The 22,154-nt window shown below is 43.6% G+C and overlaps 1 protein-coding gene across 3 annotated transcripts in view; it reads left to right on the top strand.

Moving 5' to 3' along the window:
- Positions 1-18,081, top strand: part of LOC124125917 (protein MMS22-like) — a 41,772-nt gene extending 23,691 nt beyond the window's left edge. For 2 of the 3 annotated variants that reach the window (XM_048383973.1, XM_046489312.2), the window contains exons 20-35: positions 32-165; positions 1,056-1,146; positions 2,133-2,203; positions 2,618-2,738; positions 3,318-3,398; positions 4,113-4,271; positions 5,148-5,274; positions 7,379-7,549; positions 8,197-8,319; positions 9,485-9,583; positions 11,241-11,282; positions 12,258-12,389; positions 14,426-14,484; positions 14,790-14,924; positions 15,469-15,660; positions 16,217-16,605. In XM_048383973.1, coding sequence (XP_048239930.1) covers positions 32-165; positions 1,056-1,146; positions 2,133-2,203; positions 2,618-2,738; positions 3,318-3,398; positions 4,113-4,271; positions 5,148-5,274; positions 7,379-7,549; positions 8,197-8,319; positions 9,485-9,583; positions 11,241-11,282; positions 12,258-12,389; positions 14,426-14,484; positions 14,790-14,924; positions 15,469-15,660; positions 16,217-16,301 — 1,822 coding nt within the window. In that variant the 3' untranslated portion in view covers positions 16,302-16,605. Of the gene's footprint in view, positions 1-31; positions 166-1,055; positions 1,147-2,132; positions 2,204-2,617; positions 2,739-3,317; positions 3,399-4,112; positions 4,272-5,147; positions 5,275-7,378; positions 7,550-8,196; positions 8,320-9,484; positions 9,584-11,240; positions 11,283-12,257; positions 12,390-14,425; positions 14,485-14,789; positions 14,925-15,468; positions 15,661-16,216; positions 16,606-16,642 lie in introns of those variants that run through there. The other variant, XM_048383972.1, reaches the window with a different exon arrangement.
- The last annotated feature ends 4,073 nt before the right edge of the window (positions 18,082-22,154 follow it).

The following is a 22,154-nucleotide window of genomic DNA, read 5'->3' as shown; positions in this document are numbered from 1 at the left end:
AATTTGCAGATGTTTGTGTGTCATGTTTCAGGGAATTCTCGGACTCAGGGCTTGACCCACAGTGCCGCCACGCCCTGTGGAGGATGGTGAGTTTGTACCTAGAGGGCTTGCAGGACGTCTTTGAGGCCAGCTCCTCGCTTACAGCTTCAGAGTACAGGTTACTGGGTGAGTTCAGGTTACTGGGTGAGTACAGGTTACTGGGTGAGTACAGGTTACTGGGTGAGTTCAGGTTACTGGGTGAGTACAGGTTACTGGGTGAGTACAGGTTACTGGGTGAGTTCAGGTTACTGGGTGAGTTCAGGTTACTGGGTGAGTTCAGGTTACTGGGTTAGTACAGGTTACTGGATTAGTTCAGGTTACTGGGTGAGTACAGGTTACTGGATTAGTTCAGGTTACTGGGTGAGTACATGTTACTGGGTGAGTTCAGGTTACTGGGTGAGTACAGGTTACTGGGTGAGTTCAGGTTACTGGGTGAGTACAGGTTACTGGGTGAGTTCAGGTTACTGGGTGAGTACAGGTTACTGGGTGAGTTCAGGTTACTGGGTGAGTACAGGTTACTGGGTGAGTACAGGTTACTGGGTGAGTTCAGGTTACTGGGTGAGTTCAGGTTACTGGGTGAGTACATGTTACTGGGTGAGTTCAGGTTACTGGGTGAGTTCAGGTTACTGGGTGAGTACAGGTTACTGGGTGAGTTCAGGTTACTGGGCGAGTACAGGTTACTGGATTAGTTCAGGTTACTGGGTGAGTACATGTTACTGGGTGAGTTCAGGTTACTGGGTGAGTACAGGTTACTGGGTGAGTTCAGGTTACTGGGTGAGTACAGGTTACTGGGTGAGTACAGGTTACTGGGTGAGTTCAGGTTACTGGGTGAGTTAAGGACATTTGGGAAGCGTGTTCATTGTCAGGTTTATCTGAACTGACGCAGGGTTGCTAACAGGAGGAAATGCTGATGTCAGGTTGACAGAATGTACCTAATAACAAAACAAAGTCAACAAATGTCTTGATTAATGTAGTTGTTTCTTGTGAGTAGTTCAATGTCAGTGTGCCATCTCCAGGAGAGGATCTGAGTCTGGTGTTCCGGGTCTGCCGAGATGGGGAGCTCCGCTTTGTCCTTAACTCTCTACACATGATAGTCAGCAAGTTCAGGTGAGCTATGCTTTCACCCTCAACTCTCCACACACATGATAGTCAGGATGTTTAGGTGAGCTATACTTTTCCCTCAACTCTCTACGCATGATCGTAGTTAAGTTCAGGTAAGCTATGTTTCCACTCAACTCTCTACACATGACAGTCAGCAAGTTCAGGTGAGCTATGCTTTTCCCTCAACTCTCTACACATGACAGTCAGCAAGTTCAGGTGAGCTATGCTTTTCCCTCAACTCTCTACTCACATGATAGTCAGCAAGTTCAGGTGAGCTATGCTTTTCCCTCAACTCTCTACATGTGATAGTCAGGATGTTCAGGTGAGCTATGCTTTTCCCTCAACTCTCTACACGTGATAGTTAGGATGTTCAGGTGAGCTATGCTTTTCCCTCAACTCTCTACACGTGATAGTTAGGATGTTCAGGTGAGCTATGCTTTTCCCTCAACTCTCTACACATGACAGTCAGGATGTTCAGGTGAGCTATGCTTTTCCCTCAACTCTCTACACGTGATAGTCAGGATGTTCATTTCAACAAGAGTAAGAGCAGTTTGATTGTCCTTGTTTAGGGGAGCTCATCTTCCCGAGGCAAGGGAGTTAACTGACTATAAAAGTCCTGTTTCCACACTTGCTGAACTAGGCCGAAATGTTTAGGTTCAATTGTAACGCCAACAGTGGCTACTACGAGTTATGTCCCTTCTGTGTCCCACCTACTGACCAATCAGATTCCATCTCTCATATCACTTGCTTTGCTTCAAACAAAATGGCAGCTCCTAGTGAGGGAGTCAACCGGATGTTAATTTTTTTATGCGACTTTGATTGGACTATGCATAGACTCGTTATTTCAGCCAAAATATAACTCAATAATTGCAGCCTTGTTCAGCAAGGGTGGAAACTGGACTTTTATAGTCAGTTAACTCCCTTGCCTTGAGAAGATGAGCTAGGGGAGCTAGGGTACGAGGTTGTTACAACTAAGACTGATTTGCTTCCAGGAGTGTCCTGCAGCCAGACACCAGCTCCGATGCAGCAGTGCAGCCTCGACTGAGGGAGGATCAACACCAAGGTTGTACAAGGAGATGCTGGGTTAATAATACGTCCCTAGTTCCCCTTGCTGGTCATCACAGCCAACTAAGGGGATTGGTCAGACCGGGCCTCAACTCCATGTTTGGCAGGCAGCCACTAGGCAGTATCCCTTGAATTATCCACTGAAGTATCCCTTGAATTATTCCTTGAAGTATCCCTTGAATTATTCTTTGAAGTATTCCTTAATGTATCCCTTGAATTTTTCCTTGAAGTATTCTTTGAATTATTCCTTGACATATCCCTTGACATATTCCTTGAAGTATCCCTTGATTTATTCCTTATAGTATTCCTTGAATTATTCAAGTATTCATTGAAGCATCCCCTAAAATATTCCTTGAAGTATTCCTTGAAGTATCCCATAACATATTCCTGGAATTATTCCTTCTGTTGACAGCCATATCCTCCTATCTGTGGCTGTACATCTACCCCGCCGTCAAGGACCACTCCACCACGCTGACCCCGCCCCTCAGTCTGGCCGACCTCGCCGCCAACCTCGCCCTCATGGCCAGAGACCAGTAAGCGGCTTTGTGTCTATTCCACAGTTGCTATGGTAACAATAGCTATCATGGAATGTATTTGTACTCATTCAACTTCCCAATCAGGATTCCAGTTGGTCACAAGGTCCTGGCAGATAGTGTCATTAGACCCCAGGATCCTCTCACACCCCGGACTATTGGCAGATTGCCATGGTGGATGGAATATTGCTGACTGAGGCATAAAACAACATTCATTCACTCACTAAATTTTTTATTAGCTCACCTAACTGAGAGATGCAAATACAAGTTTCATTTTCTCATACTGGAATAATGTGTCTCCATAGTAATGTGAAGAGTTGTGAGATCAACATTTTAAATAAGTTACTTCTTTGTGTCCTCAGTATTTGCTCAGAAAATACTTGAATCTCAATGCAGACTGCAGCGTTTGTTAAGTGGATGTCTTTGTGGACATTTTAAACTGTGGACGACATATCCAGGTGCTGTGGCACTGTTTTCACACACGACCAGACTGAAAGATTTTATGGATGTTTCTGTCAATCCATCAAATCACCCACGGAATCCTAGTGACCATGTTAATTATCCTGCCTGATGTTGCAGACCTCCGTCCATGAGACCGACGCGAGAAGACTTCCAGTCAGTTTTTCAACACTTCAGCTCTAAAGAGTCTGTTCAAGTCAGGTAATGCCAGAGTTTGCCCCGGTATTTGGAAAGAGGGTTGGTTTGGTAACTCGCTAACACCTTCACAAGCAATGAAGAGTCTAGAACTTGATATTATGCGGTAGGCCTTGTCAAATAGAGCAAGGTAATCTACACTGTAGGATGACAGGGATTTGTTTCTGTGTGTCTCTGTCCGTCCATGAAAGATGGGATTTCTGGAGCAGATCTTGAAAACCGTACAGCATTTTTGTACCAAATTTGATACATTGATAGGTCCAGTGGTGAACTAATGCCTTTTGATATTTTGGGATTTTTAAAAAAATGTGTTTTTCGAATTTCCATGGCAACAACTTTGACTTAGGCTGTAAATGGCAGTAGGGCTTGTTATCAGAGCAGATCTTGAAAACCGTACACTATTTCTTCACCAAACTTGGCACATAGATAGGTTTAGTGGTGAACTGGTGCCTTTTGATAATTTGGGATTTTTTAAACAAATATTGTTGGAGTTTCCATGGCAACAAGTTTCATATATTTATCCATAACTAGTTTTTGCCATTGCATGGGATGTCGATGATTTTGTCCTCTTATTAACTATTGTAACTCTACTGCAGTAGTAACATTGCCCCTACCTTTAACCATTACTCCTTTTTTGAACTATTACAAATTAAAACTATTATGAAGTCATTCAGTCAATGTGGAGGTGATTTGACTGAACACAATTCCTCATCTCTCCAGCATCAGCTGCCACTTCCTGTGCCAGGTCCTGTGTGAGGATGGAATTATGGACTACATGATTTCAACCAATCAGAATGCTCAGACCCAGTTGCTGCAGGCTTGGTTCAGATGTGTCCTATTACTACCAGCATCATCAGCCCAACTAAACACATTGACGAGGTAAAGATGGAGTGAGTGAGTGAATGGAATTTAATTGTGTATATGATGCTATATCTGACCTTGTACAGACGTATCAGTGGTTGATGGCGTGAGCACTGATGTACGGTCGGGGCATGATGACACATGGCTGTCCAGAGCTGCTACAGCTCATTCTGTGGCGCTATGCTTGTCATAAGAGGCGACTATCAGGATCGGGTGGTCAGGCTCGCTGACTTGGTTGATGCATGTCATCAATCACAATTGCGGGGATCGATGTACATAATGTCAATCACTGGATTGTCTGGTCCAGGCTCGATTATTTACAGACCGCCGTCATATAGCTGGAATAATGTTGAGTGCGGCATTAAACTACAAAAAAAAAAAAAAAAAAATTATTTAAGAATTAATCAAAACATTGAGAACACAATTTATAACCAATATTCAGCCATGATCAGAATGTGTTTGTTTGTTTGTTGATTAATGTCGAACTCAGCAGTATTCCAGCTTTATGACTGTGGTCTGTAATCAATTATAGACCAGACAATCCAGTGATTGACATCATGAGCATCGTTCCACTCATTTGGGATACGATGACATGCATCAACCAAATCAGAGAGGCTGACCACCCGATCCTGTTAGTCGCCTCTTACAACAAGCATAGTCACCTATTACAGCAAGCATGGGTGGCTGAAAACCTGTTCTACCCCGGATCTTCAGGGGTGTTACACAACATGGGCTGTGCAAGTCTTTGACCCAGGTTCATGGAGGTGTGGGTAAAGACATCATGGGTCTTGGTCTTGCACTTGTATATGCAAGAAGTCAAACCCTGTGCATTCATTCTCCTGGTTTGCTGAGGCTCCTGTAACCATGGTAACAAGGGTTTGATGTGTTTGTCAGTATTGCCCTTGGCATCCCGGACATCAAGAAGGTGTTTGAGTTGGCACGAGCAGCGATCCCCACCGACATGGAGGAGGCCCCCAAGATGTTCCTGAAGGCTCTCGGAAAACTCTACTCCAACACACAGGTAACTCACCTGCCTCTACTCTAACACACAGGTAAGTTACCTGCCTCTACTCTAACACACAGGTAACTCACCTGCCTCTACTCTGACACACAGGTAACTCACCTGCCTCTACTCCAACACACAGGTAACTCACCTGCCTCTACTCCAACACACAGGTAACTCACCTGCATCTACTCCAACACACAGGTAACTGACCTGCATCTGCTGTAACACACAGGTAACTGACCTGCCTCTACTCTAACACACAGGTAACTCACCTGCCTCTACTGTAACACACAGGTAACTCACCTGCCTCTACTCTAACACACAGGTAACTCACCTGCCTCTACTCTAACACACAGGTAACTCACCAGCCTCTACTCTAACACACAGGTAACTCACCTGCCTCTACTCTAACACACAGGTAACTCACCTGCCTCTACTGTAACACACAGGTAACTCACCTGCCTCTACTCTAACACACAGGTAACTCACCTGCCTCTACTCTAACACACAGGTAACTCACCAGCCTCTACTCTAACACACAGGTAACTCACCTGCCTCTACTCCAACACACAGGTAACTCACCTGCATCTACTCCAACACACAGGTAACTGACCTGCATCTGCTGTAACACACAGGTAACTGACCTGCCTCTACTCTAACACACAGGTAACTCACCTGCCTCTACTGTAACACACAGGTAACTCACCTGCCTCTACTCTAACACACAGGTAACTCACCTGCCTCTACTCAAACACACAGGTTACTCACCTGCCTCTACTGTAACACACAGGTAACTCACCTGCCTCTACTCTAACACACAGGTAACTCACCTGCCTCTACTCTAACACACAGGTAACTCACCAGCCTCTACTCTAACACACAGGTAACTCACCAGCCTCTACGCTAACACACAGGTAACTCACCTGCCTCTACTCTAACACACAGGTAACTCACCTGCCTCTACTGTAACACACAGGTAACTCACCTGCCTCTACTGTAACACACAGGTAACTCACCTGCCTCTACTGTAACACACAGGTAACTCACCTGCCTCTACTCTAACACACAGGTAACTCACCTGCCTCTACTCTAACACACAGGTAACTCACCTGCCTCTACTCTAACACACAGGTAACTCACCTGCCTCTACTCTAACACACAGGTAACTCACCAGCCTCTACTCTAACACACAGGTAACTCACCAGCCTCTACGCTAACACACAGGTAACTCACCTGCCTCTACTCTAACACACAGGTAACTCACCTGCCTCTACTGTAACACACAGGTAACTCACCTGCCTCTACTCTAATGCACAGGTAACTCACCTACCTCTACTCTAACACATAAGTAAAATTTAACTTCCAAGGGTGCCGTTAGTGCAAAACAAACTCAGTGCTACGACTGTCGTAAGTCAATGTAAATGTATAGGAGTTACGATCACCTTAGCGCTAAGATTGCTCTGTACAACAGCATCCAGGCCTCTACACAAACTGTACTCTAACACACAGGTAACTCACCTGCCTCTACTCTAACACAGAGGTAACTCACCTGCCTCTACTCTAACACACAGGTAACTCACCTGCCTCTACTCTAATGCACAGGTAACTCACCTACCTCTACTCTAACACACAGGTAACTCACCTGCCTCTACTCTAATGCACAGGTAACTTTCCTTCCTCTACTCTAACACAAAAGTAAAACTTAACTTCTCAGGGTGCCGATGTATGCTGTTGCTACGGCTGTTGTAAGTCTGTGTTAAGGTGTAGGAGTTACAATCACCTTTGTGCTAAGATCACTCTGTACAACGGCAAATAAAAAAAAATGAATTAAGAACACTGGGAATTTTATTTTCAAAAGCATTATTTTTTGCAATTCCCTGAAATGTAATCGTCGTTATTCACATCAAAACAAATTGTGCACACATTGTGAACTCATACTGAAAAAGCAACAATTCAGTTTAATAACTTTGGCCACAGATTCTGATAAATAACAAAACAAATCTTAAAGGTTATATTTCATCTTACTGCTGCCCACCTACTTCATACAAGTGAATCTGTACTCCAAGGAGAGAATGGGGCTGACTGACTGACGCTGACGTCGATGATGTCCATGTTTCAGGACCTGCGGGAGAAGATGCTGCTGCGGGAGAAGGTGATGGGGTACTTCTCCAATGTCCCCCAGCACATCTCCCCAATCCTGCGCAACATGGGGCCCGTCGACACCCTCACCTCACTCTACTCCAGCGTCGGCCACCTCATCAAGTACTGCTCTCCCCTGCTGTTTGCACAGGTGGGTCGGGGAGTCAATCTCACTATAGTTTTACAATCATTTCACCTTTTTTATGAAAGCAAATTCTATTAATGGCTGAGTGAAGTCCCATGGTCGGTAAAGTGAATTATGTTTGAGTGTGCCACAGAGCAGATGTTACGATGTTCAATGTGCCCTTTGGAAGAATACTTTTGATAGATTTCAAAAAATAGTTTTGAATCAATACTGTGTGACAATCAATGACACTCGCTGGTCACTACACGTATCATGGCATAACAAGTCAGTCACACTGACAGCTGGCTGTTATGAAAGTACTGGTTGTGACCTTTACCATAAGCTGTGGTCCATCTTTGAACTCAGTGAATGTCATTCACCATGAGCTAGGTACTACGCAGTGTACTAAGTCCAAAGTTGTCCCACTTCAGTTTCATTGAGACTGACATGTTTCAATTACTGAATCACCAGGTTAGGTTGTGGAGCATTCTGTTCCATAAGCTCATTTTCTTCAGATCTTAACAGAGGTATTGAATCTGGATAAAAGATCTGATTTACTGAGATTGCTTCCCAACTGCCATATTTCATGAAGAGTTGGGTACAGATGTCATCCATTCTTCCTTTTTGATGAAGACGAGCAAGCAGACTTCAAAACTTCTAGATGTTGTTTTCAGTCCAAGACGGACTGTCCGCTGCCTGCTATCATCAACGCCATGATTGTGCCCCACTTTCTGTTCAAGACCGACAAGCCAGTGAACCCAGTGTTTCTCAGCGCAGTCAGGGCAAACCTCCACCTGGTAGGGATGTGTTGATGGAAGTGTAGCTCACCTGCACTTCTTGGGGATATGTTGATGGAAGTGTAGCTCACCTGGTAGGGATGTGTTGATGGAAGTGTAGCTCACCTGCACTTCTTGGGGATATGTTGATGGAAGTGTAGCTCACCTGGTAGGGATGTGTTGATGGAAGTGTAGCTCACCTGGTAGGGACATGTTGATGGATATGTAGCTCACCTGCATCTGGTAGGGATATGTTGATGGAAGTGTAGCTCACCTGCACCTGGTAGGGACATGTTGAAGGAAGTGTAGCTCACCTGCACCTGGTAGGGACGTGTTGATGGAAATGTAGCTCACCTTCACCTGGTAGGGACATGTTGATGGAAGTGTAGCTCACCTGCACCTGGTAGGGACATGTTGATGGAAGTGTAGCTCACCTGCACCTGGTTGGGATATGTTGATACAAGTGTAGCTCACCTGCACTTCGTAGGGATGTGTTGATGGAAGTGTGGCTCACCTGGTAGGGATGTGTTGATGGAAGTGTAGCACACCTGGTAGGGACATGTTGATGGAAATGTAGCTCACCTGCACCTGGTAGGGACATGATGATGGAAGTGTAGCTCACCTGCACCTGGTAGGGACATGTTGATGGAAGTGTAGCTCACCTGCACCTGGTGGGGATATGTTGATAGAAGTGTAGCTCACCTGCACCTGGTGGGGATATGTTGATAGAAGTGTAGCTCACCTTCACCTGGTTGGAATGTGTTGGTGGAAATGTAACTCACCTTTACCTGGTAGGGATGTGTTGATGGAAGTGTAGCTCACCTGAACCTTATATGGATGTGTTGATGGAAATTTAGCTCACCTGAACCAAGGTTCTACTGAGATTATAGCATGGCGCATTTTCCGTCATCTTCAGGAGTCCATCTGTTCATAAACTTTTGACGTCTTGTCTGAACAGTGTCATGGAAGAGCCTGACACTAGGAGCATGTCTAGCACTGTGATAGGACTCGGATTTGGCATTATAAACAACATTTTCAGTCTTTTGATGCAAAAGCAGAAAAAAATTGGAAAGTCTTTGAAAACCTTATTGGTTACCCTAATTATTCATACTATGCAAGGCATTTCATCTTTTCGTGCCCTTCCACAAGAGCTTACATGATGTTCTACTATCTGACCTGTTTACAGTTTGTCCAAGGCCTTGGTAAGCTGGACTACAAGAGGGCTCCCTATGTTCAAAGACGTCTTGGTGATATTGTCAGTCTGTACTTCACACGATTTCCCCTGGTAAGTTGTGGCCTTTGTTTTAATCAACACGACCTCTAACACACACAGACACACAAAGAATGTACTTATATTTCCTCATGGTGTCTTCCTAGAACTGTTATCATCAGGGGATGACCCAGGTGGCCTAATCACCTACGGCACCGTAGTTTGCTGTGCAGAGTTGCTTCCCCTAGGCATGCCAGGATCTGTTGATTGAATCTCAGATGCCCTGACTGTGATCCTGGTTTATTACATCACTGGTGCTTGTGGGTTCCACTTTGTGGTAAGGCCTGCATCACCTCAGGCTTTCTCCCCACAGTAAGCTGACCCGTGAAGATTCCAGGGTAGAATAGATCTTCAGCAACCCATGCTTGCCGTAAAAGGTGACTAAGCTTGTCGTAAAAGGCAACTAACGGGATTGGGTGGTCAGGCTCGCTGACTGGGTTGATACATGTCATCGATCCTAATTGAGTGGATCGATGCTCATGATATTAATCACTGGACTGTCTGTCCAGACTCGATTATTTACAGATCGCTGTCATATAGCTGGAATATTGCTGAGGGCGGCGTTAAACAACAAACCAACCAACCCCACAGTAAGCTGGTATCCCTCCAATAACTGAGATACTGTTTGGAGAAATTAGACCAACTTACTGTCTGTAGGTTTCCACGATAGTCTCAAACACTATTACCGAATTCGACGTAATAAGCACCCCCCTCTATAAGCGCCCATGGCGATATTTGCTAATATACTTGCTAGTGAACAATCTCAATCAGCACCCCTTCTGATTGATCAATGTAAGACTTATTTATTTGTGTATAATACACACTCGTGTGTTATATGCACCCTCAATTATGGGCAATTTAAAACTGGAAAAATATATCTGTCATATATAAACATTTCAGGCTGTCAGCATAAACCACGAAACCATCTTTCAACTTTTTTCACCAAAATACTATTTTGATAAGAGCCCCCTATTTCTAATTTTGAGAGCGCCCTGGGCGCGTATTACGGCAAATACGGTATTTAACATCATTTCAGGAATTATGAGATAAGTTGTCTACTGAGATTTGTGTTACCTTGTTGGTAGTCAAGGCTAAAATGTACTTCATGCTTGTCCTAGGAGCTGAGTAGATTGAGGATTGGATGGCTTTCAATGTATTACTTGACTGAATGTGTGTCATAGTACCTAAACAGTGAGGTTCTTTGCTTATGCTGTCAACCGCTGCCTCATAAGGCAGCTTGGCTGGAATACTCCCCAGGAAGCTGAGAATGAAATTCACCTAGCTAATACCAATACAGGACCATGAGCATTGACTTGGTGAATGGGGCGGTCGGGTAGCCTAGTGGTTAAAGTGTTCGCTTGTCACGCCGAAGACCCGGGTTTGATTCCCCACGTGGGTACAATGTGTGATGCCTATTTCAGGTGTCCCCTGCCGTGATATTCCTGGAATATTGCTAAAAGTGGCGTAAAACAATACTCACTCACTTGGTTAATTGAATGGTGCATTTTAAGCTTTTGTATATAATTATTACCTGGCCTAGACTGCATTATTTACAGGCTGCTGTGGTGTAGGTGACAATAATATTACAACACTCAGTTGCTTGCTGACAATGTAGCAGTGTCCAAGGATGTATGTCCATCTTCTGAGCAGCGTCTTTTGCTTGTTTTGTCAGAAATCTACTGGGTCCAGTGCGACGGCTGTGCATCCCTTGGTTGTGAGTACTCCTACTTCTACTTCATGGTGTGACAAGGTGGTGGGGAAGTCCAGTGGTTAAATCATTCGCTCACCATGGCTTAGACCCGGGCTCGATTCCCCACATGGGTACAATATGTGAAGCCCATTTGTGGTGACGCCCGCCGTGATATTCCTGGAATACTGCTATAAACGGCGTAAAACAATACTCACTCACACACTCATAGTGTGACACTCTTTTCACTGTGAGCCAGCTGTGCTTGATTCCGGAGAAACAAGAAACCATTCCTCACAGAGAGTTTGACATCTCTTGTAACATCCATATGTTAACATGTAGTAGGGACACTGGCAGTGTGAAGATCACTTTATGAATGTGGAATTCAAGGTCACAATGGCGGCTCTGTATGAATTATGTCAGTTAACTACCGCCTTTAGGCTTAGACCTCTCTCATTACCCGTAAGAGGCCACTAACGGGATCGGGTGGTCAGGTTAGCTAACTCTTTGATGCATGTCATTGTATCCCGATTGCGTACACGATGCTCATGATGTCAATCACTGGATTTTCTGGTCCAGACTCGATTATTTACAGACCGCCGTCATATAACTGGAACATTGCTGAGTGCAGCATTAAACAACAAACACAAAACAAACAAACAAGTCTCATTATCCATAGCCATTCCAGGTTAGAGTAGTTCTTCAGCAACCTCTGCTTGTCATGAGTGATGACCGAATGGATCCAGTCCTCAGACTCGCTGACCGCGTGTCATTGTACAGAAATCACATAGGACATTGCTCATGTTATCAACCACTGCTCTATGTGATCTAGAATCAATTATTTATGTGTTGTTATACCTAGAATATTGCTTACTGCAGTGTTAGATAACAAACCAACAAACAAACCTGTCTTCATTGAGTTAACAACGTTCCTTGATTGAGAACATCTTTTTTTCCTACTTTAGTTATTGGTATTTGAAATTTGTGTGTTTTGTTGTCCAGAGTTCATTGTATGGGTCGTGCGTCCAGTCTCCGAGCCCTGAGTCGGTGGATCTCCGCCATCTTGTCCTTGAGATGGTTCACAACAACTACCTCCAGTTGAAGAACCAGACCCTGCCGCCGTCTGCCAGCGCTGTCAGTGTCCTCTCCACATCTACGATTGTCTTTTTGTATTTTCATGTGGTTAACTATAATAATATCATTATGATAACATGTGAAATGACCTTAACAAGAAATATTAACCTGCTAAGCAATCATATTGAAATCAGATCTTAGTTCTTGCTACCGCGAAACAAAGATCTGAGAACACCTCATTAGAGGTCACATTGGAATGACCTTGCGCGAACTTTGACCGACCAGTGGAATGACTGACCAGAAGTCGACATTAGCCAATCAGAAGGCAGCTTTTTCGTGCTCTATGGCACTAATTTCAAATTGGCGACTACGCTTCGAAACATATTTTGACAAATTCTCAATTAGAAATTTGAAACCTGAACAAAAGAACAATCTGGAATGGCTAATAGATGGTCTAGCTTGTATGGATTCAGTCGTTAAGCCCGTAACTATTCGGAATACCACTTGTTAAAGTTTTCGAGGTTGCATGATTAGAAATCACATTCCGACTGCCACTTTCATGATCTGGTAAGCGACGCTCTGATTGGTTGGGTGAAAGGTCATTCTGACGTGACCTCTAATGGGATGTCCTCAGATCTTTGTTTAGCGGTAGCCAGAACGAAGATCTGATTTTAATGAGATTGTCTGCTCTGTGTCCAGACTCCATAGGATAACAATTAAGTGGAAGAAAGTACATAATATACCAACTGGTGAAAAAGCAGGTGTAAATGTGGTCCATTTAATTCTTCCCAAAAAAGATATCAGCGTTCAAAAACTTTATGTTGCGTTTTGATAAAACTGGCTATTTCTCCTTGGAAAAGCACATCAACTTTTCAAATGATGTAGCATTTTGTGATGACCTGTCTTCCAGTGTTTATGGGACAGAATGTGCGTGCCAGACAATGATGGTGAGGTGCCCAGTGCTTCCTGACAATTTGTGATGTTAGACCCAACTCTGTCAGCACCAAACCCCGTGATACACATGTGATGTTAGACCCAACTTTGTCAGCACCCAACCCCGTGATACACATGTTATGTAAGACCCAACTCTGTCAGCACCAAACCCCCGTGATACACATGTGATGTTAGACCCAACTTTGTCAGCACCCAACCCCGTGATACACATGTGATGTAAGACCCAACTTTGTCAGCACCCAACCCCGTGATACACATGTGATGTAAGACCCAACTTTGTCAGCACCCAACCCCGTGATACACATGTGATGTAAGACCCAACTTTGTCAGCACCCAACCCCTTGATACACATGTGATGTTAGACCCAACTTTGTCACCACCCAACCCCGTGATACACATGTGATGTAAGACCCAACTTTGTCAGCACCCAACCCCGTGATACACATGTGATGTAAGACCCAACTTTGTCAGCACCCAACCCCGTGATACACATGTGATGTAAGACCCAACTTTGTCAGCACCCAACCCCTTGATACACATGTGATGTTAGACCCAACTTTGTCACCACCCAACCCCGTGATACACATGTGATGTAAGACCCAACTTTGTCAGCACCCAACCCCTTGATACACATGTGATGTTAGACCCAACTTTGTCACCACCCAACCCCGTGATACACATGTGATGTAAGACCCAACTTTGTCAGCACCAAACCCCGTGATACACATGTGATGTAAGACCCAACTTTGTCAGCACCCAACCCCGTGATACACATGTTATGTAAGACCCAACTTTGTCAGCACCCAACCCCGTGATACACATGTGATGTAAGACCCAACTTTGTCAGCACCCAACCCCGTGATACACATGTGATGTTAGACCCAACCCCTTGATACATGTGATGTTAGACCCAACCCCTTGATACACATGTGATGTTAGACCCAACCCCTAGATACATCTGATGTTAGACCCAATCCCTTGATACACATGTGATGTTAGACCCAACCCCTTGATACATCTGATGTTAGACCCAACCCCTTGATACACATGTGATGTTAGACCCAACCCCTTGATACGTCTGATGTTAGACCCAACCCCGTGCTACATGTGTGATGTTAGACCCAACTCACTCCCTGTTCTAGGGTTTGGCCTACGTCACCGAGGTGCTTCAACGAACTAAAGGAGGGGAGGTAATCGCAAAGTGAGTGAATGTACAGGAACAGAAATCCTGATATTGGCTGCTTTTCGGAGCTGATTAATTAATACATAAAACTGCTTCAATAAAATAACAACAGGTGCATTTAATGTATACTTTTGCCTAAATCTCTTTCTCTTTTTACACATGCCTACATACAGAGCATGTAAAGCATGCGGAAATATTTAATTTAATAAAATACTCAGTCTTTACAAATTGAAATGGGCAGATTTTGGGGGGATTTGACTCAAAAGATTTAGTATCGTATCTTTTGTATATATATATATATATATATATATATATCTTTTTAGAGACAGCAGGCTCCTGATTCGCACGTCCATGGAGTATATGCTGTTGGCGCCGTCACCTGCCCTGAAGCAACACTCCACTCACATCACCAAGCACCTGCTGGAGGCCTGTGCCCAGAACCCCACCGTTGTACCTGTGTAGGTGTAGCGAGGAGGGACACGATATATGTAGCTGTCTTAGTAGACTGTCAGCCTGGAGAGCCGAAGTTGGGGGATCAATCCCCAGCCGCGTCATACCAAAAGACGTTAATAGATGGAATTGTTGTTACCCTGCCTGGCGCTCGGCATTAAGGGGCCAAAACAAGGACTGGTCAGCTCGGAGTCAGTATACTTTGTCTGAGTGGGGTATTCATGTTAAAGTGTGGCATGGTATCTGAGCGGGCTAGCAGTATAAAATCGGCATCAGTCCAGACTAGTACAATCTCTCTCTCTCTCTCTCTCTCTCTCTCTCTCTCTCTCTCACACACACACACACACACACACACACACACACACACACACACACACACACACACACACACACACACCGCTATATAAGTGCAATAATCTTGAACGTGATGTTAAACCCCATTTCACCTCCCCTCACCACACCTGTCTTAGTAACAGAGTAAAACTGTTACTGTCTACAGACTATTGACTGCCCCTTTCATATTAACATGCGTCGATGTCCCTGTTGTTCCAGCACTGATCTGCTGCCGGTGGTGCAGGGGTATGTGGGGAAGTACCTGAGGCTTCAGACAGAGGGGGTGTTCCAGGTGCTTGGGAAGATCCCAGATGTGCACCCCGGGCTGCTGGTGCAGCTGATCCCAGACCTCACCGGTGCCGTCCGAGACCTAGAGAAGAAGCGAGGAGTCGGAGTCGACACATCTCTCAGGTGGGCCGTAAACATACACAATAACATACAGAAAAGTAACAGATTCTGTGAGCCTCTTTCAGAGACATGATTCAGCTTCATGGGCCTCATGGTTCCTTATAGATATGACCAAAATGTATGTTTTGATTGACAGATGTATGAACTGGGGATGAAAGGTGCAGCATGACAATAGCTCACTTGAGATCCTGGGTAGAATTGATCTTCAGCAACCCATGCTTGCCGTAACAGGCGACTATGCTTGTCGTAAGAGGCTTGCTGACTTGGTTGATGCATGTCATCGATCCCAATTGAGTGGATCGATGCTCATGATGTCAATCACTGGATTGTCTGTCCAGACTCGATTATTTACAGACCGCCGTCATAAGCTGGAATATTGCTGAGTGCAGCGTTAAACAACAAACAAACAAACAAAGCACCTGCTCCAGGTGCCGCCAAGTACATAAATCAGGTTGCACTACCAAAATATTGTCTGCACCATATGCATTATATCATATATTGAAAGGTGCATGTGAACAAGGAGAAGGACTTGCATCTGACAGAAGTGTTTCTGTTTCAGGAAGCTGTACATAGATGTTCTGTCCCAGCTGGGAGAAGTACTTGCATCTGACAGAAGTGTTTGTGTTTCAGGAAGCTGTACATAGATGTTCTGTCTCAGCTGGGAGAAGTACTTGCATCTGACAGAAGTGTTTGTGTTTCAGGAAGCTGTACATAGATGTTCTGTCCCAGCTGGGAGAAGTACTTGCATCTGACAGAAGTTTTTGTGTTTCAGGAAGCTGTACATAGATGTTCTGTCCCAGCTGGGAGAAGTACTTGCATCTGACAGAAGTTTTTGTGTTTCAAGAAGCTGTACATAGATGTTCTGTCCCAGCTGGGAGAAGTACTTGCATCTGACAGAAGTTTTTGTGTTTCAAGAAGCTGTACATAGATGTTCTGTCCCAGCTGGGAGAAGTACTTGCATCTGACAGAAGTGTTTGTGTTTCAGGAAGCTGTACATAGATGTTCTGTCCCAGCTGGGAGAAGCTGGTGACATGGAGAAGCAGAGGCTACAGCTGGACCACGTCTAGAACAGCTGGACCACATCTAGAACAGCTGCGCTACATCTAGACCAGGTGCACAATACAATAGCTGGAACATGTATAGACCACATGGAACGGTACCACAGCACACATAGCTCAACAACAGACACTTCAGTCTTTCCTCCAACATCAAGCTGACAGGCTGTGATATAACTGGAATAAAATTCAAAGTGAAACAGACTAACAGAACCCAGAACAGCAGGACCACATCTAGAAAAGCTGGACCACACCTTCAACAGCTGGACCACACCCCTTCAAAAGCTTGACCACACCTTCAACAGCTGGACCACCCCTAACAGCTGGACCACACACCTACAACAGCTGGACCACACCTACAATGGCTGGGCCACACCTACAACAGCTGGACCACACCATCAACAGCTGGACCACACACCTTCAACAGCTGGACCACACCTTCAACATGTGGACCACACACCTTCAACAGCTGGACCACACCTTCAACATGTGGACCACACCATCAACAGCAGAACCACACACCTTCAACAGCTGGGCCACACCATCAACAGCAGGACCGCACATGGAACAGATGTGCCACATCTCTGACAGCTGGGCCACACCATCAACAGCAGGACCGCACATGGAACAGATGTGCCACATCTCTGACAGCTGGGCCACACCATCAACAGCTGGGCCACACATGGAACAGATGTGCCACATCTCTGACAGCTGGGCCACACCATCAACAGCAGGACCGCACATGGAACAGATGTGCCACATCTCTTACAGCTGGGCCACACCATCAACAGCAGGACTGCACATGGAACAGATGTGCCACATCTCTGACAGCTTGTCTTGATGACAGAGTGAATATAAAGCTGCACAATAAGTTCATTATCAGAACTCCCGGCCCAGGCCCAGGTGCTAGGGTTTCTTGAAGTGAGATTTGCTTTAGACAGGACACATGTTAGCCATGATTGTATGTGTTGAAGGTGGGTTTGTTGGTACCAAGAAGGCTGATTGATGATGGATACCCATGCTGATGACGTTTAACCAGTGACCTTGCATGGAATGATAGAGCATCCAATCCAGTCACTGCTCATGAACAATACTATAGCCTGGACATGTGTTGCAATAAAGAAGGACGATCCCGCCAATAAAATAATATTCATTCATCAACTTTGCTGAGACTAAGAGGTAATAAATTAAGCAATTAACCTAACCCTGAGGACAAACCATTTGGTTTTCAATGGAAGGGTTTTCATCTGAGATCAGCATTTAATTTTTTTAAATTTTAATACTCAATTATGTTTCCAACATAAAAGGTGGTCAGTTATTTTGTTGTTGTAAATAGATATAAATAAACCATATTCTTTAGACACTTTAATATAGTTTTCTGTATTCTCCATATTTCAATTCACACCATCTTCTAAAGAAAGCATATTATTGTTTTCCCATAATGTCAGGCATAGGTATAAATGTTTCAGTAAAAAGGTTTTACAAACCACCCACACCCACACCCTCATGAAAATCAAATGTATTTCCCCCATCATGATTGTGCCCTGGGGTACATTGCCAGGAGACTTCATCTACATAGAGGATGCTCACTACTAGCCATTGTCAAACAATTTCAGCAAATTATGATTAGCGACTAAGGGCAGTGTTAGAAATTGGCACTAGTCCTGTAGTCCTTGCCAAACTGCCCAATAGTTAAGGTATCATAAGGACTAGTAGAAATTGGCCATTTTTGAGGGTTTTGCTATGTTATCATTATAAGGACTTGTAGAGTAAAACTGTTAGTTTCTACCGCTGCTAAGGGGATCGGGTGTTCAAGCTCTCTGACTTGGTTGATGCACATCATCCTATGCCAATTGCGTATGTTGATACTCATGGTGTCAATCTCAGCAGACTACTGTCATAATAGCTGGAATATTGCTGGGGCGTCAAACAACAAACAAACAATATACAATTCTACCATAACCTTAAACAAAAATGCTTGATTATGATTGGTTAAAAAGAGGTTATCTTTTCGCAACAGAAACCTCTTTTTGAATATATTAAGCCTTTTCACACACAAAACCGTGCGTATGAATACATTGATAGCCAACGTAGCCATCCATAAATATTTGGCCACATTTCTGCCACATCCCAGTTGGGGGTGGAAAGGGATTACTTTACATTTGTATTATTCACGGGTTTATTGCTAACTGAAAAGACTTACACTTTTGAAAAACGTAGCTGAATGTTAATAAAAAAAGTTATTGGAGAAATAAATTTGTTAAGAATTTTGTAAAACTATTATTATATATTGGTTCACCCCTACACAACTATAGTCAAGTTGTTGGCTGACGTTGCTAAAATTAACAAGCATTCAACCACGACATTGATGAATGCTTGATTCTGATTGGTTAAAAAGAGGTTTCCTTTTTGCTACGGAAACCCCTTTCAAATATGTTAAGCCTTTTCACACACAAAAAAGTGCGCATGAATACATTGATAGCTTACATGTCGATTCATAAAAAGATGGCTGCCGATCGATCACCCCCATATGAACTGTAAAACGTATCTATATTTCCTCCTATTACAAGCCAGGTCTCCGATACACGCCGAGTCGGTCCAACTAAGTAACGCCCTGTGGCGTTCGGGAGAATGATACTTAATAATAAAGTGTATTCTATTTTAATTGTGTTCTTGTATTAATTATAAAAAATAACATATAGCTAGAAACAAATTACATACACCAATATTCTTTTTAAATGGTGAATCTGCGAAGCAAAGACGATTTCATTTTATTCGAACTGAGGTGGTGGTCGTAACTTAATTAGCCTTTGAAGGATACAATGTAAATTTGCTTATGGAACAAAAATAATGTACATTTATAGTGTCATATTCTGTATACTATTAATTTTATAAGAAATATTGAAAGACAGACGTTAACAATTAATAAGAGTAAACTGTACATAAAATAATAAATTTAAAATAATTGTACCTACTGTTGCAAATATTACGAATGCGAATATATAAGCCACACACAAATACATACATGCATATATCGGTACATAAACAATTTACATCAATGCACATATGTGTATACCCATATATGCTTGTACACCTATACCTCTACATACCAGCATATCACACATGCAAACAACTATTTGATTGCTGAATCGTAAAGAAGATTTATTTAAATTTTAAATCTTTTAGATTTTGCAATGAACAGTTGGACAGATTGTACAACAGCAAGGTTAGTATCAGTAGATGTAGCATTTCCATATAATACTGAATCCAAGTCATATCCCTCTATATAGTAGTACATATTGTTCCGAAGATTGCAGTAGTTACGACATGAAAAGAAGTAACATCTAGGATCCTCATAATGATACCCACAGGATCAGTTAGTAGACTCATGAATATGTCTATAATGTTTGTGTGCATTTAAATCACTGCATCCTAATCTGGGGGTGGCCAAGTCGTCTAAGGCGCCGCGATTCGCTGTACGGAGTTGCGTCCCTTAGGGACGCCAGAAACCTATGATTGTGGGTTTGAATCCCGGTTCGCGCTGATTATGTTTCTAGGTGTGTCAGCACCATACCCGTGCTCGTTGGTTTCACCGAAGTGGTAAACGTCTGAGACCTGCATCACTTCGGGCTTTCCTCCCACATTAAGCTGACACGCAGTGATATAACTGGAATAGTGTTAAAAGCGGCGTTAAACCCAACTCACTCACTCACTCACTATCGGCAGATGGACAAAAAGCACCCATGGCACCATCAGGTAAAGGTAATCGTGTCATTGTTTTGCACGCTGCAGCCATGATATGGGGCTTATGGAAGGATGTGTGCTAGTTTTCGATGCGAAAAAGAAAACTGGTGATTTTCATAAGGAAATTATAGGAGTTGATTAGTTTATAGACTGGTTCGAACCTCAGCTATTGCCCAATTAAAACGTCAGTGTCATTGTCATGGATAACGCCAGTTGATATAACGTCTGGGAATCGGATACTGTCGCCCAAACCATGAGTCGTGTAAAGGCTACCATACAGAAATATATGACATTGTCGACTTCAGACCATATGAAACGAAAGTTCAACTCATTGAGAAAATTCGGCTGAATAAGAACCCTGTAAAGTACAGGACATATGTGCTGGCGGCACAACACGGTCACGTTGTCTCACGTACGCCAGTCAGACATTGTGAGCTGAACCCTGTTGTGCCTATCTTGGCTAAGTGTAAAGGGTTCATGGCAAGACTTAACACAACATTCAAAAGTACCGATTCATATACGTCATAAGCGGAGATAAATGCTACCTCAAGAAATCATCTGTAGAGCAACAAATACTTCTGGATTCCAAAACCGCAACCTTCCGATACTCATCCTGTTTCATAGCTCTTAACTAGTTCCATCATGTTTCCAAGTAAATATAATGCAGTACATATCCTAAATTGCTACCCCATCAACGCACAAGTCAATTAAGTACAATAACAGACATATTTTGAGGCCACCCCCAACTCGGTGACATTTGCACCTGGGACGGTGGGAGGCAACCGCCACAGGACAGGTATTAGGTAATTACATCATGTTATAGGCCATTTCATACATGTATGACAACACACGAATATTTTCAAAGTTGATCATCATTTTACCTGTAAAAGTACATGTTAAGGGAAACCACATTTTCAGTTTGGACAGGCTAGATGAGGGCAATTTGAGTTATTTTGATATATGCTCTGTTTATAGTCCTGTGACTCGTATTTATTAAACGAAGCCAGAAAACCAGTTTTCTAGCATTTCCGACAGTACTTTAGTACTTACCACGTTCTATGCAACGTCTCTTCCGTTCAAATTTTTACCCCAATGAAGCGAGATGTAGACGATGGTTTTGACGGAATCTGTCGTACAGGCCGTAACTGTCATTCGGAATACCCTGTGTTAACCTTTTCGAGTTTGCATGATTAGAAAACACATTCCGACTGTCACTTTCCTGCTCTGGTAAGTGACGCTCTGATTGGTCGGATAAGAGGTCGTTCTGACGTGACCCGGAATGGGATGTCCTCAAATCTTTGTTTAGCAATAGAAAGAACTCTGATCTGATTTCACAAAAAGTTTATAATTGATGCATAAGTGTTTCAGAAGGCAGGTTCAGAGAAGTCTTTGGGGCAAAAACGGTGGAATAATAATAATAATAATTAAAGCTGCAAGCAGCAATGGCGGGCTCCAAGTAACACTGTGCACAAACGTCCATGTTCGAATCCTCAAAGGGTTTCCTTGAACCAAATCAGTCAAATGTAGTCACCACTTGCAGGGTATTGTCGCAAGGAAATTGGCGTGTGCCAGGGTGTCCACGTCTGTTCTAAAACCATTTCCGACCTCGAACATGTTCGAATCCAAAAAGGGTTTGCTTGTACCAACTCTGTCAAAAGATGTCACCGGAAATCGCCGCTACGAAATTGATCAAATATT

The sequence above is a fragment of the Haliotis rufescens genome, unplaced genomic scaffold (genome assembly GCF_023055435.1).
Source record: "Haliotis rufescens isolate VD_foot unplaced genomic scaffold, xgHalRufe1.0.p SCAF_5, whole genome shotgun sequence".
NCBI classification, from domain to species: domain Eukaryota; kingdom Metazoa; phylum Mollusca; class Gastropoda; order Lepetellida; family Haliotidae; genus Haliotis; species Haliotis rufescens.
This window is presented reverse-complemented; position numbering and strand designations above follow the sequence as displayed.